This window comes from Amblyraja radiata, chromosome 27 (assembly GCF_010909765.2).
Source record: "Amblyraja radiata isolate CabotCenter1 chromosome 27, sAmbRad1.1.pri, whole genome shotgun sequence".
Classification (NCBI taxonomy): Eukaryota; Metazoa; Chordata; class Chondrichthyes; order Rajiformes; family Rajidae; genus Amblyraja; species Amblyraja radiata.
Genome location: NC_045982.1, coordinates 21,107,116 through 21,121,729, shown reverse-complemented (window position 1 = coordinate 21,121,729; position 14,614 = coordinate 21,107,116). Strand labels below are relative to the sequence as shown.

The following is a 14,614-nucleotide window of genomic DNA, read 5'->3' as shown; positions in this document are numbered from 1 at the left end:
AAATGTACTTTATTTGTTGGTTTACATTAGCGTGGACGCAGTCTATTAATTATTTGATCTGTCAGATAAGCGATGTTCATGGAGTATCCTTGTACACACGCTACTGAAGACTAATATGCAGGTGCACTGCCAGTTAAGAACGAATAGGTTACATTAACATTTATCATACAAGATTTGGGCACAACTGTAAAGATGACTTATTATAATTTATTTTTCATGAAAGGACGCAAAGTGCTGGAGTAACTCAATGGGTCAGGCAGCATCTCTGGAGAATATGGCTAGGTGCGCTTTGGGTTGACTCAGTTCCTCAGATCCTTCTTTGTGTCCTTTTGTGTAGTAACCTGCATTTGCAGTTCTTTGTTTCTCGATAATTTCTATTTTCTTAGCTAATCCCTCAGGATGGCCTGCTTCTACTCTAGTTTTAGAATTTCAGAGGCAGCTGATGAGGAATGGTGGGCACCTCAGACTCTTCTGCAGAGGAGGGAGAGTGGGTTGATTTGTGCATTCTGCTGTTTGCAATGATATAGGGCCACAATACGTCAACTGCACTTGGTACATTTTGTTCAATTATGGTCTCCATACTTTAAGAATTGCCCAGATTCTTGGTCTGTCATTGCAGGGATTATTAGATCTTAAAGGAAGGAGAGGTGGTGTACAAAATTCTGGACAACTTTATATAGTAAGCTCTGGGAGGATGCTTCCATTAGTGGGGGAGTCTCGGACCAAAATAATAGCAGGCAATTAAAGATTAAAATGAGAAAAAAATATTCATGAATGAATGACGAATTTTTGGAGTTCTGACCCTAAAGTGTTGCAGAAGCTCCATCATTGATTGCAGTCAAACAATGGTAGTTACATTTTTGGTAATTAACAAATGACGGGATACAGGAACATGGGCCATTGTTTTGATGGCAGCACTCAAAGAGGTGCGAGGGAGGGAGGGGGTGGTGGTGGGGAAAGAAGTGGTGGGGTGGGGGGTGGGGGGTGTGGTGGTGGGGGAATAGAAGATGCCAAATAGGCTATTCCTCCTATATTTATATGATTATTTGTATACACTGTTATTGATTCTCATTAATCATCCTTTTATAGTACAAACTCCTCATGCTACAAAACGATTTTTGAGTTGTTAATTGCAGTCAACCCATCCTAACACTTTACTGAATATTTGCAGAAAAATGTGATTAAGAACTGGGATGTTATTCTGATGGAAGGGCGAAAACAGAAACTGTTTGAAAATGTGATTTAGAGACTAATTGCCGATAATTGTAATTTAACGTTTGCAATTACAGAAATAGATATTTGCAGGCTTAGTTAATGGAATGCAGTTTGGAAGTAATTTTCAACCATAACCAAAGGGACGTGGATGGGGAATTAGTATGGGTGTGGGGAACCTGAAGGAGAATCAATGTATTTACTGAAATAGATGCTACCTGACACCAATAAAAGATCAGTCTTACAACCTATTGGCGAGTCCTCCTTTTAGTTGTTCAGAACCAGTTTTCATTGGTACATTTCAAAGCTCTGGCCCCAAAACAGCAAAGCCACTGAAGTGTCACTGGAAAAGTTGGTGGCGATGTCCAGGTTATATAGCATATTGCAGGGCACCACCACACGTGTCTGGGATTCATTGTACAATCCTTATTGGATGTGTGAAGGATCCCACAATGGATAGCATGGATTTTGTAATGTTTGATTCAACATAATCCAAACCTTGTGAATACTCACACATTTCAATGGTTTAATCTTCTAACTTCCTTGAGAGGAATAGCTTGGCTTTAGTGATCACTGATGTTGGATCAGAGATTTTGCGAAAAAAGGTAATTGCACACATGTTTTGAACCATTCAAGGACACTTAATGTAACTAATATATTTGAGGTATCTTAGAGATAAGAGTCTCGTACTGGGAAATCACATAGCTCCCTGCCACTATAATTGTGATAGGAGGCACTGTAATTAGAAAGTCCATTGCATTTGTGCATAGTCAAAGATTGTTGAAAACTTTTCATTACTGTTTGGTGCACTTATGTTTAATGGATAGACTTAGTGTGTGCTTGATGAGGCTTTCAGGATCCAACAGAAATGGCCTATTCAAATTAGGAGAAATGAAAGTAGTGCAGGAACATTTGATGCAGGCATGGTTAGAATTAATTAGATGGTAGTATACTGCAATACGTTAAATTTGGTCAACAACCTTAATTACAGGAGCAAACAATAATAGTTTTAGTTGTGAGTTGCAGGAAACATTTTCATCCTTATTATGTTCCTGACATGTCAATGATATTTTAAATTCTAGTTTTTCCTGATGCTAACTTAGTGTTATTCACCTGTAACACTCCTGTTCTTAGAATCTAATGGCAATATCTCCCTATTGAGGTATATTGTGCAACAGCAGAAATATGATTATGTTCCGTGGATGAAAAAAATGAAAATTGAAAGGACTTTGAAGAAGTGTCAAAATGATAATTGCAAATGGAATAACGAATAGGAATAAACATAATTGAAATGATAAAGAATCTGTGGTAGTGAATTGATAGAGAAATGGCATGATTAGCTTTGCAATGTAATAAAACAAGTTGTTAAATTGTTATTTATAATGCGAGTTGGATGAAGGATTTGATGTCCCTGCATACTAATTTAATGTTTATGAAATTTATGAAGGATGGATTTCTTCGGTGCCAGAAGGTGTGTCAGCTTCCCAGCGCCCTTGCAGGTTTGGCTGGGAAGCGTCATGTTCCCCATCGCTGGGGCACCTTCTTCAACCAAGTGTGTAATTTGGTTTTCATTCGTCAATGTTTCTGTAACTCACACTTTTTTCCAGGGTGGGGTAGTTAACCCCACGCCCAACCCCCAACCTGGAGGACCAGAGACTGCTTCGTCTGCCTCCTCACCCGGGACCTGTCCGGTTTGGTTGAACCTGCCAGGGATATGAAACCCTATCAGACATAACTCTCTGGGTCACTGGAGTACACAAACCTGTCCTCCACGTCAAGGTTGCAGTCCAGGGGAGGTTCATATTCCTATTTATTAAATGGTGAAATATTAATCGGTTTTAGAAACAAGGAGATAGAATTGGTCTAAGGTAACATTTCCTCTGTGACACAGCTTAGAATATTAGAGCACCTACCCCCCTTTTGGTAACGAAATGGGTTCAGAGTAAATCCCTCAACTATTCACCGGAGTGACACCTCAGATGAATGGTTGTGCCAGGATTTTAAAAGAATGGGTAATGTGTCATGATGTTTTCCTAAGGAATAAAGGGGTTACTTTCTGAATAGATTGTTGAAATAAATGTAGAGGTGATGAATAAGGAATTACTCTAATTGGAAAAAAAATTAAGCACAATGAACCTTCCATAAAAATTCTGAAAAAAAACATGATTGTAAAAATGTGGCAAGCACTGATGCAGAAGAATGTGAATGCACATCGAACTGTTTGAAAGAAGGTGGATATGCATGTAAGGGACTGAAAATGATAACAGCTGGTGTAACAGGCAAACTGATGGAGCAGCCTTCAAGATCCAAATGGCCTCATTCTGTTCCTTTGATTAACGAACCAAGTTAATAATTAAGCCTCATGACCCAATTTAAAGAAAAGACTGAATCCGAAACCATTTATAAGGTGAAGTCAACGTGGTGCTCCTCATAAAAGGAGAGTTTCATCTTCAAAAATCTTTTTTAATATGAGAGACTGAGGTTGTATTATTTTGGCAGCACCAATTTTAGAAATGACACTCTGGTGAATAGCACTTATTTAAAAACCATCAACGTTTTCTTGTTTTAACATATCGTCCCATCACGTGTACTGTCACAGCTTATCGTTAATCATATGTGGCAAAGTGTCAATGACCAAACAAACTATGTGCCATCTACTGTGGTAGGTGTAAACTGATTGCTAAGATCTTTATAGGGACTGGGCACCATGGAGTTTTATCACAGCATATCTCTAATATTCTTTCAAAATGTCACATTCTTTCATATTCGTTCCAAAGAAGTTCAACCGTTTAACTTTACATACCATGCTAACTTCTCCCATTGCAGTGATGGAGTGATGCCTTTTCTATGTATTTACTTAGCCAATGTGCAGGAACAAAATTGGACTTGGGTGCAGCAGAGACTCACCAGAACGTTACCTGGACATGTGGGTTTCAGTTGTCAGGAGAGGTTGGGATAGGCTGGGACCATGTTCTTTGAAGTTATGGAGGTGAGGGTAACCTTAAGACCACGAGAGGCATGGATAAAGTCTTTATTCCCCCAGGGTAGAGGATTCTAAAACTAGATGGCATAGGGTTAAGGTGAGTGAGGAGAGATTTAAGAGAGACCCCAGGGGAACTATTTCACTCAAAGGGTATTCATATCTGGAATGAGCTGCCAGAGGAAGCTATATAAGTGGACACAATTGCAACTTTCAAAATCCATTTGGACATATATTGGATGGGAAGGGTTTAAGAGGGATATGGGCCAAATGGGGGGAAATGGGACTATCCCTGGTTGGAATGGACTAGTTGGCGAGGGGCCTGTCTATGAACTGCATTGCATATGACTATGGGCTCAGTCAAACTAACGCTGCTAAACTGAGAGGTAGAAGTCAAAAAGCAAATTCTAGCAGATAGTGGACATCTGAAATCAAACAAAGTGCTGGAGATACACAACAGATCATGCAGTGTGTGGGCAGTGAGAACCAGATTTCCCATTGATGTTTTGATAATCTTCCATCAGAATGATTGTAGAGTTTTGACTTGTCATTATCCGCGATCCATTACGAAGTTTGCATGCAGCGCATGTTTCCGTCATGCCTGTCCCATGCTGACAAGTACATTGTAAGTGTTGATGGAGCCTGGAGTTGGAGACATTCACAACATAACAGTCCTTTTTAAGTTTGTGCTGATACTGGTTGTAATGCAGGGCAGAAATTTGTGTTGGAAAATAGCAAATAACTAAGATTGGAAAAGGATCAGACTTTACTGATGAGCAAGTTGTTCACTGAATGGCCTGACCATTTGTTTTAGATGAGCCTACCATTTAAAACACAGCTTTGTAATTCATGGAGGATTACAGCACGGAAAGAGGGCATTCATCCCATCATGCCTGTGCTGTTCGAAAAATCTGCCTAGCTTAATTCTATATCTCCATTCCTGTGGCCTGTAACCTAATCAAATGCATGCAAAATTGGTATGCAATCTGGTTACAATCCTTTCACATGGTAACTTCTAAAGCCTAACAACCCTTCGTGTGGGAAATATTCTTTATTTTTTGTTTTGGATTTGAGACAATTGTTTTTAACCAGTAACCTTTTGACTACTGATATCCTTGACAAAGGAATTTGTGTCTCGCAGCCTCTGTTAAAACGTCTCACGTCTTTCAATATCTCTGTCAATATCTCTGCTCCAAGAAAAAACATATTAAGCCATATTTCACGTGGAGCTTCCAGCATAGTTTATGTTTGTGCCTGTAAATTTGGGATTCCCATATTTGTGTATAAATGTGGAATTCCAAAAGTTAGAGATAGCAGTTGGCTGGTGTAAAGGTCATCAATGACGGCACGATGGCACAGCGGTAGAGTTGCTACCTTACAACGCTTGCAGCTCCAGAGACACGGGTTCGATCCTGACTATGGGCACTGTCTATACGGAGTTTGTACGTTCTCGCCGTGACGCCATGAGATCTTCAGTTTCCTCCCTCTCGCCAAAGAGGTAGAGCCTATTTCCGCACTGTATCTCTGAACTAGACAAAGCTAAAAAGTGAAGTTCAAGGTTACAGCCATGAATCCCAAGGTTGAACATGCATCACGCTATAGACTCTTGTGCTGTATTAAATAATGCAGCAAACAAAATGCAGTCTTTAGTATTTTTAGCTTGCCGTAATTAAAGTGGTTATTATTATTGACAAGATCCTAACTTTGAGAATTTGGCAAGAAAAATAACGTTGTTCCAGGCATTCCTCGATTTACGTAATTTATGAGTTACGTGAACAATTCACAATGGGTGATTCCGTTTCCTGAATGAGAGAGAGTATCAAGAGAGCCAAGAGTGTTTTATTGTCATATGTCCCAGATAGAACAATGAAATTCTTAATGATCTATGTTATTGCAACGGTGAGATGGCGAGGGCTTTCCATACGGTTCAGAGATATAAAAGTGTCACGTGGACTTGTTGCTCTTCCAGTTTCAGCTACTGCGAACGAGGGCGGTGATGGTGAGGAACTCCTGGCCAGGTCATGACATCTTCCACAAGGTACACCAGTGAGCGCCACTTCACCAGCTGCCGCACCGTCCAGTTCACGTAGCTATTGTTGCAGCCCCTACTCATGTTGCAAACCCTGGCTGACAGCCCCTACTGAAAATTTAGCCCCTGGCCAACAGGGCTTTCTTCTGGCTGCCATCACCGATGGGAAGGCCTGAAGATAGCGCTGTTGACTAGGGCCTGCAACATGTGTCGCAACTTCAGCCACGTCAACTGAACTGTGTGGCAGTTGGTGAAGAAGGTTCACTGGTGCAGACCAGCGCCATTGCCAACTAGTGTTAAGGTGAAACAGCATGAAGTGCTGGAGTAATGCGGCAGACTGAATCAGTCTGAAGAAGGGTCCCGACCCATTATGTCACCTATCGATCTTCTCCAGAGATGCTTACTTGACCTGCTGAGTTGCTCCAGCATTCTGTGTCATTTTGTATATTAACCAGCATCTTTTGTTCTTTGTTTCTACCTAGTTTTAAGTTTATTTCAACTTGCGTAAAATTGGACTTACGTAAGGGTTTATGGAATTTGACCCTTACATAAATCAGGGAGTGTCTATATTGCAAGTCTGAAACTTTCAAGCCCCTAAGCCCCTTTCACCCATTGACTCAAATGCCTTTATAATGGGATTTTCTATAACACACAAGGCTTCGGAACACAGCTACCGCGTTACTACCTGTACCAAGCAAAGATGACATAATTAGAGTCATACTGGTAAACATTTTTGAAACTCTGATCAAGGTCTTAACATCCTTCCAGAATTGAAAAATGTACAGTTGCATGCAATTCTCCAACAGATCTGAGCAAGGAATATTAAATTTTGGCCATTATTTCATTGTTTTGTTCCTTGCCTATTCTTATGGGAAAAGTAATTCCCATCTATATCTCCACAATAATCATTCAAAACATGAATTAATTGAGCATTTTCAAGGAGTCGTGCAAGTCCAGATATCTGAGATGACAAAATGCAGAATTGATAAAGTGATTACTATACTGTAAGCATGATTACATGATTACTGCATTATCCAATTCTAAGGTTGGATCAAAGATGATCATTTCCTTGAGCAATGTACAAATTTATAACTAGTGTTACTTGAGCAATCTGGGATGGGATCCTTGCCCCATGTCAGTGTCTGATTATAATATGCATCCCTTTGATTCTACCAAGTGATTGATGTTGCAGCTCTTCAAAGGTAATTTTTACTCAATGGTCTGTTATCAGTAGCCACATTTCCTCTTGTAACATACTGTTACAAGACTTGATCTATCATCGCACTCACATTACCACAGTGGGTAATTGAATTGAATCAAATACATTTTATTAGCCAAATATGTATACATACAAGGAATTTGCCTTGGTGCTTTGCTCGCATGTAACAACACAATATACAGTAGGCAATTAAAACATTATATTTTAAACATGTGAAGAATGAAATAAAATACCAGAGCAAAAGAAGGCTACAGACTTTTGGCTGTTGAGTAGAGCTGTTGCTCGTGGAAAAAAAGCTGTTTTTATGTCTGGCTGTGGCAGCTTTGACAGTCCAGAGTCACCTTCCAGAGGGAAGTGCTTCAAAGAGTTTGTGGCAAGGGTGAGAGGGTTCAGAGATGATTTGACCTGCTCTCTTCCTGGCCCTTGCAGTGCACACTTCGTCGATGGAGTAAGCCTATGTCTCTTTTATGTCCTGGGAGTCAACAGTTTACTTAAATCTTTCTTGCATAACTTCACATGTATTTGGTGTAGTTGTGGGGACTTATTGCTCCTAATTGAATGAGCATTGATCAAAGGCTGCTGCAACGTTGTAACCATGTTATCTGTTACAAAAATCTCATCAGGCAGTTTATTCTTATTAATACCACTAAATTCCACTACAGAATACATGTTCACGTCATCGGAGCAGAATAAGGCCATTTGGCCCATCGAGTCTACTCCACCAAGCTACCATGGGTGATCTGTATTTCTCTCTCAACCCCATTCTCCTGCCATTTCCCAATAACTCTTGGCACCCTTACTAATCAAGAATCTGTCAATCTCCCAAATACCCAATGATCGCCTTAAAAATACCCAATGACCGCCTGTTGCAATGTATTCCACAGATTCACCACCCTTTGACTGAAGAGATTCTTAACTCCTTTCCAAAGGAATGTCATTTTTTTCTGAGGATCAAACTAGTTGTCGATGAACAAGATACAGACATTAGCTCTTTCATAAAATTTGACCCCTGTGCCAATGTCCCAAGTGCTGTCAAACTCTGAACAATCTGCACCTCAGTTTCTAAGACCAATCATTGCATGCTCTTCCCTCTTCCATAACATTCACTTCACCCTTTCTTGCAAAGACTGATGCCGTGTATTCATTTGGCACTGCCCTCTGTGGAAATTGGTGGGAGGGTCACACAGATGCAAATCGGTCAACATGATTCAAAAAGCCCCATCTACATAATGACAGAGAATAGTTTGAGGAGTTCGAAAGAGAGTTACATGAAAAGAAAGTGGTAAATTCCTAAAATGCGTTTGGGACAATTTTAAAATCAGTACATTTTGAGGGTGGTCAAGCTCGTGGTAAAGAAGGACAACAAAGATGGTTCTTCAGCAAAACATGCACTAAAGATGACCATTTTAATTGATGCCTATGGTCATGAAAATGGTCAGCATAATCTGTCCAATATAAAAGACTGTCAAGGAGATACAAGGGCAATGTAATTGATAGACTGTACAATACCTCTGTAATGGGAAAGCTGTTGTTTCAATCTGCCTTTGCAGATAATCTTATGAAAAGAAGGAAGACAATATGTTTGATCTGTTTGGATAATGATTTGCAATAGTGAAATGTTTTACCACAAGTATTGAAATAAGAAAAAATTGTTGAGTAAGGATCGATGGAAAACAAAATGCTCATGTTTGAAAATATATGTAATTTACCTTCCCGGTCTGACAGGGGGACTGAAGTATTGCTGTTTCTCAGGCAGTTTAGAATATTTGGAGGAATATATGGGGTGTCCCTTGTGAAAATATGTTTTTATTTGGAGAAATAATTCTGACTAAGACCTGAATTTGTACTTGGGCATATTCATAGATTAGTCATTTCCATTTGTTTACATTATTTGTGTGGTCAAGTTTGTTTGAAGATAATTCCATTTCCTTATTTATCACTTCTGCATGAGTGAAAAGAATAATGACGATTTCTGGGTCATTGCACATCACTCAGAAAATTTCCAGTTTTTTATTTTTAAAAAGCACAGAATTCTGAAATCGGCATCTGCGGAGACAAAAAAAATCAAAGTCAACATTTTGGGTTAAGACCCTGCATCAGGATTGAGATGGAAGAGGAAGGATTACCAGTATATTGGTATTGGTATTAGCTTATTAATGCCATGTGTACTGGGACACGGTGAAAATGGTGTTTGCATGCTTTCCAGTCAATTCATACCCTGCATGAGTATAATCAAGTAAAATATAAGTAAACAGGTGGTGCAAAGAGGAAAAAATACTAGTGTTGAATATAGAGTTACAATGTTATAGCATTATAGCTATAGAAAAAATGCAGTCACAAAAAAGGGCAAAAGTGAGATATGTTTGAAGATCATGAATTTTAGATTATGAGAGGACTGTCTAGTATTCTGATAACAGTGGGGAATACGCTGTTTCAGAACCTGATGGTAATGTTGTCATTTCTACCTGATGGAAGAGGGAAGAAACAGGAATGACCAGGTGCAAATGGTCGCTGATTATGTTGGCTGCATTCCCAATACAATCTTCTTCTTGCGTATGGCGTGCGCAGCCTAAAGTTGTAGGACAATTTGTTCTATTTGATCATATTTGATTGTGCACGCCAGGTTGATTGCATTCGTTGAAATAGGGCGAACCACGTGAAGGTTGCAATCTCCCACCCCCCCCAATGCAATGTGAAGTGTACGTGGAGATGGACACTAGTCAGTGACAATGGACGAGGCTATAACCGCAACTCTGCAATTTCTTGTGGTCTTATAGCAGAGTTCTTGCCAAAACACGTTGTGATGCATCCAAAATGGATACTTTCTACAATGCAGCAGTAGACGTTGGTACTTGTCGTTGCCCGAACTTCCAAAGTCTGAGGAAGTAGAAGCATTGATATTCTTTCTTGGCCTTAGCTTGAATGTGGTTGGCCCAGGACAAATTGTTGGTGCACACCTTTTAAAATCTAGACAGGATTTGAAGAAGGGTTTCGGCCCGAAACGTCGCCTATTTCCTTCGCTCCATAGATGCTGCTGCACCCGCTGAGTTTCCCCAGCAATTTTGTGTACCTTTTAAAATCTAGAGGTTGGTGGTGTATGAATGCAATCAAAAGCATAATCAGAGTGAGCAGTCGTGGATTTTCACTCAGTGTGTCATAAACGTTTCGCTTTGTCGGCAAAAAGGAAAGTAAATTCTTCTCATTCAATCAGGTTTTTAACTACAGTAAGTTTAACTCTTTGGAACATATATTGTAATCTTAATTATGGGGAATTCCTTTTAAATATCAAACCTGTACTCTTCGTAGCACAGCAAACTATCATGATATTGGAGTTGAAATGTAAAATACTGTTGCTGCATGTTAATACTTGCAATAAATAGACGATGGAGACAGCACAGTAAAAGTAAAAACCAGGGTAACGATCTCCACCCAGAAAAGTATGTACCAAAAGTGTGAAACAAAAATCAGAGAATTCCCCTCAGAATGATCTTGTTTTGTTATTTTTTTCTTCAGCATCCACTTCCTAGTTTTCCACACAGAAGCTATTCATGACGTTCTGAAGGTTTGGGATGGACCACTGGAGAGCGGCATCCTCCTGCGGGAGATCAGTGGCTCTATGCTGCCTCCCGATATCCAGAGCACGTTCAATTCCATTACGCTGCAGTTTGACACGGATTTCTTCACCAGCAAGCAGGGCTTCGCCATTCAGTTTCAAGGTATGTGCACATTACAACGAGGTTATCAACAGCATCACCGGACACAATAGTCACTGGTTTTCAAAATGTATTAATTTCTCTGGTTGTGAGTACGGTTGCAGAACCCAGCCTTTATCTCCTGCCTGTAAATTGTTCTTTAGTAGGCGATGGTGAGCTGCTTCTGAAGCTACTTCAGTCCTTTTGCTGAAGGTTTTTGGGTAGGGAACGGTGACAATAAATAGACCGGCATGTGTTTAAATATCAGGTTGTTAGGAATAAAGGAGAAACTTCTGGTAGTGGCAAATCCATACATAAGTTCATAAGTTTGAGGAGCTGAATTAGGACATTCGGCCCATCAAGTCTACTCCGCCATTCATTCATGGCTGATCTATCTTTCCCTCTCAACCCCATTCTCCTGCCATTTCCCCATAACCCCTGACACCCTTACTAATCATGAATCTGTCAATCTTCACCCCAAAAATATCCATTGACGACCTCCACTGCCATCTGTGGCAACGAGTTCCACAGATTCACCACCCTCTGACTGAAGACTGACAGATTCACCACCCTCTGACTGAAGACTGACAGATTCACCACCCTTTGACCTCCTCATCTCCTTTCTAAAGATAAATCTTTTTATTCTGGGGCTGTTGCCTCTGGTCCTAGATTCTCCCACAAGTGGAAACATCCTCTCCACATTCACTCTATCCAGGCCTTTCACGAGTTGCCGCTGTCCTCTGAGATTGTAGTGATCATGGGATTGGAAGTCGCTTTCAGAGTACCCTCTGCAAATTTTGAGCAAAGCTTTCATCGGATATTTAAACATTTATCTTTACTAAGTAGTAAATTATCATTGAAAGGAACTGACTTCGTTATTCAAGTGGCTTTTTCTTCTTTAATATTTGATGTACTCTTATCGAAGAATCTCAAAGAAGCATTAAAGACCGTTTCTATCCACTCTTTTCTTTACCTAAGATTAATGTTAAGATAAGAGTGTGGCACAGTGGCACAATGGTAGAGTAGCTGTCGCACAACACCAGAGACCTGGGTTTGATCCTGACCTGAGGTGTTGTCTGTGTGGAGTTTGCACATTCTCCCTGTGACAGCGTGGTTTTTCTCTGGGTGGTTTCCTCCCATGCTCCAAAGATGTGCAGGTTTGTCGGTTAATTGGCTTCTGTAAATGCCCCCAAGATCAAACTAATATACTGGTGATCGTTGGTCAGCGTGGGCCGAAAGGCGTGTTTCCCACGTTGTATCTCTAAACTAAACTAAACTAATAACTGTAATCCTTCAGTGAGAATAAAAACATGCTGATATTTCAATTGGAAATCGGAATTATAAGTGTGTCACTTTCCAAGATTGTAAATTAATCTGATGAGATTTGCACTCTCTGATTCATTCAATAAGCATAATAACCAGGTTGATTCCAATTAACTATCTTCATTTCATCATTTTATAAAGCATCATTGACTTTATTACTTCACAGTCTTGCTGAGCAGTTACACTCATATTTTATTTAGCATCGTCCATTCTACCTATTTTAAAAGCTTCTGACTGTATAGTTACATGTAGAGTCTTGGTTGATATTTTGAGTAGTCATTTACTTTTGTTCGAAAATTCTATTTGATATGAAGGAATATGAAGGAGATACAGGACACTTCCCCATTGAAACACATCCTGCTAGAACATGGATTCTTATATAAGATACTATATTTGAAATGTCTTTACTATACTCAAGCTAACTACTTTAATATATATTTTTTGGTTTTATTTTATTTTAATATTGTTTCTGTTAAAATCGAAATCAATGCTCTTTGTAAGCACTGTGTGAAAAGCACAAAGATTTCTCTGCACAAAGAGAACTACGATGATTTTCAGTTTGAAAACTCAGAAAGGAACTTTTGACCATAGCAAACTTGTGGTTGAATTCCAGTCTTAAAAATTTGAAGAACTGAACACATTTGAAAATCCAAAGATTATGATCTTCCGACATAGTCACGACAGCTCGCTCTGTCACATTTCACACGAGTTTAAACATTGTTTAAACCTTGTTTAAACTACATTTAGCTTCAGACTCTTTGACAATGAAGGAAAATTATTGGGATGTTAAATCCTTCATCTGTTTGTGACAGCTGTCAACTATTTTAAACTAATGCTGCCCTGTTCAACATTGCAACCAAAAATAACAAAAAAAAATATTCCTGATCAAACACAGGGCGAATTTTATACTAACCACCACAATTTAAATTAATTAATTATTTGTGAAGTCATTTCCATATATTTTGGTGATACATCACCCAGTCTTTATACCTGCATCAGTTGTCATATGATAATATTAATGTAATATCTGACTTTGTGACGTGAAAAACAATCAAACGTTGAAAGAGGAATTTATTATCTGGTTTCAGTAATGTTTCAAAATGGAATTTTCTGTTTTGCACTCACAAATTTCCCATCTGATTGGACTCTGAGTCTGAGTTGGAATATAGAACAGTGCAGGCCCTTCGGCCTACAATGTCTATACCGAACATGATGCCAAGACCATCGCTTATCTACCTGAACGGAATCCAAATCCCTCTAATACCTGCACATCCAATATGCCTGTCCAATAGTAGTTTAAATGTCACTAACGTATCTGCTTCAACCATCACTCTGGCAGTGCATTTTAAGCTCTCACCACCTGCAGTGTAATACAACTTTGCCCATATCACCTTAAAGCTGTGCCCTTATGTTAATCAATAATCTTTCACTGCCCCACTCTCCAACTTTGACAATAAAAAATTCATGCCTAAAATGTTTTATTTGGCTTTTTTTTACTTGGTAGCTGGTTTTCAGAGATATCTGTGCCTTTCTTGCATTTAATACCTGGCCGTTTTAGAGATTCTTGAATCATTAATGTGTTAATGGTCTTCCAATCTCAAATTCTGCAAGGTTGCAAGCAATATCGGGGCTTGTTTCTACCTCAGCACTCTGCCCCACTGTTACTCTATCTCTGGGTAGCCCTCCAGACTTTGTGTTTCCACACTCTTTACATTCAAACCCCAGAGGATCTGAAACTAATCATTTCCCTGAAATCATTGGAGAATTTCAGGCATCCCTACATATATTGTGTCTACCGATCCCAGGCAAATGCACTCTCTATAATCTTGTATTTCAAATCATGACAGATAAATCAGCTGAACATTACATGTGCACAGGTAGACACAAAATGCTGGAGAAACTCAGCAAATGAGGCAGCATCTATGGAGAGAAGGAATGGGCGACATTTCGAGTCAAGACCCTACTTCGACCCAAAACGTCACATGAAGAAGGGTCTCGACCCGAAATGTCACCCATTCCTTCGCTCCATAGATGCTGCCTCACCCACTGAGTTATTCCAGCATTTTGTGTCAACCTTTGATTTTACCAGCATCTGCAGTTCTTTCTTACACATTACATGTGCACAGTTTAGGCAACTGGTAAAATCCAAGGAAATGCCC

The 14,614-nt window shown here is 39.6% G+C and overlaps 1 protein-coding gene across 1 annotated transcript in view; it reads left to right on the top strand.

Moving 5' to 3' along the window:
* The window catches only part of csmd2 (CUB and Sushi multiple domains 2), a 573,225-nt gene that overhangs the window by 275,027 nt on the left and 283,584 nt on the right, over window positions 1-14,614 (top strand). Inside the window, 1 exon segment of the mRNA XM_033045391.1 lies at window positions 10,954-11,156. Within this exon segment, the coding sequence (XP_032901282.1) occupies window positions 10,954-11,156 (203 nt within the window).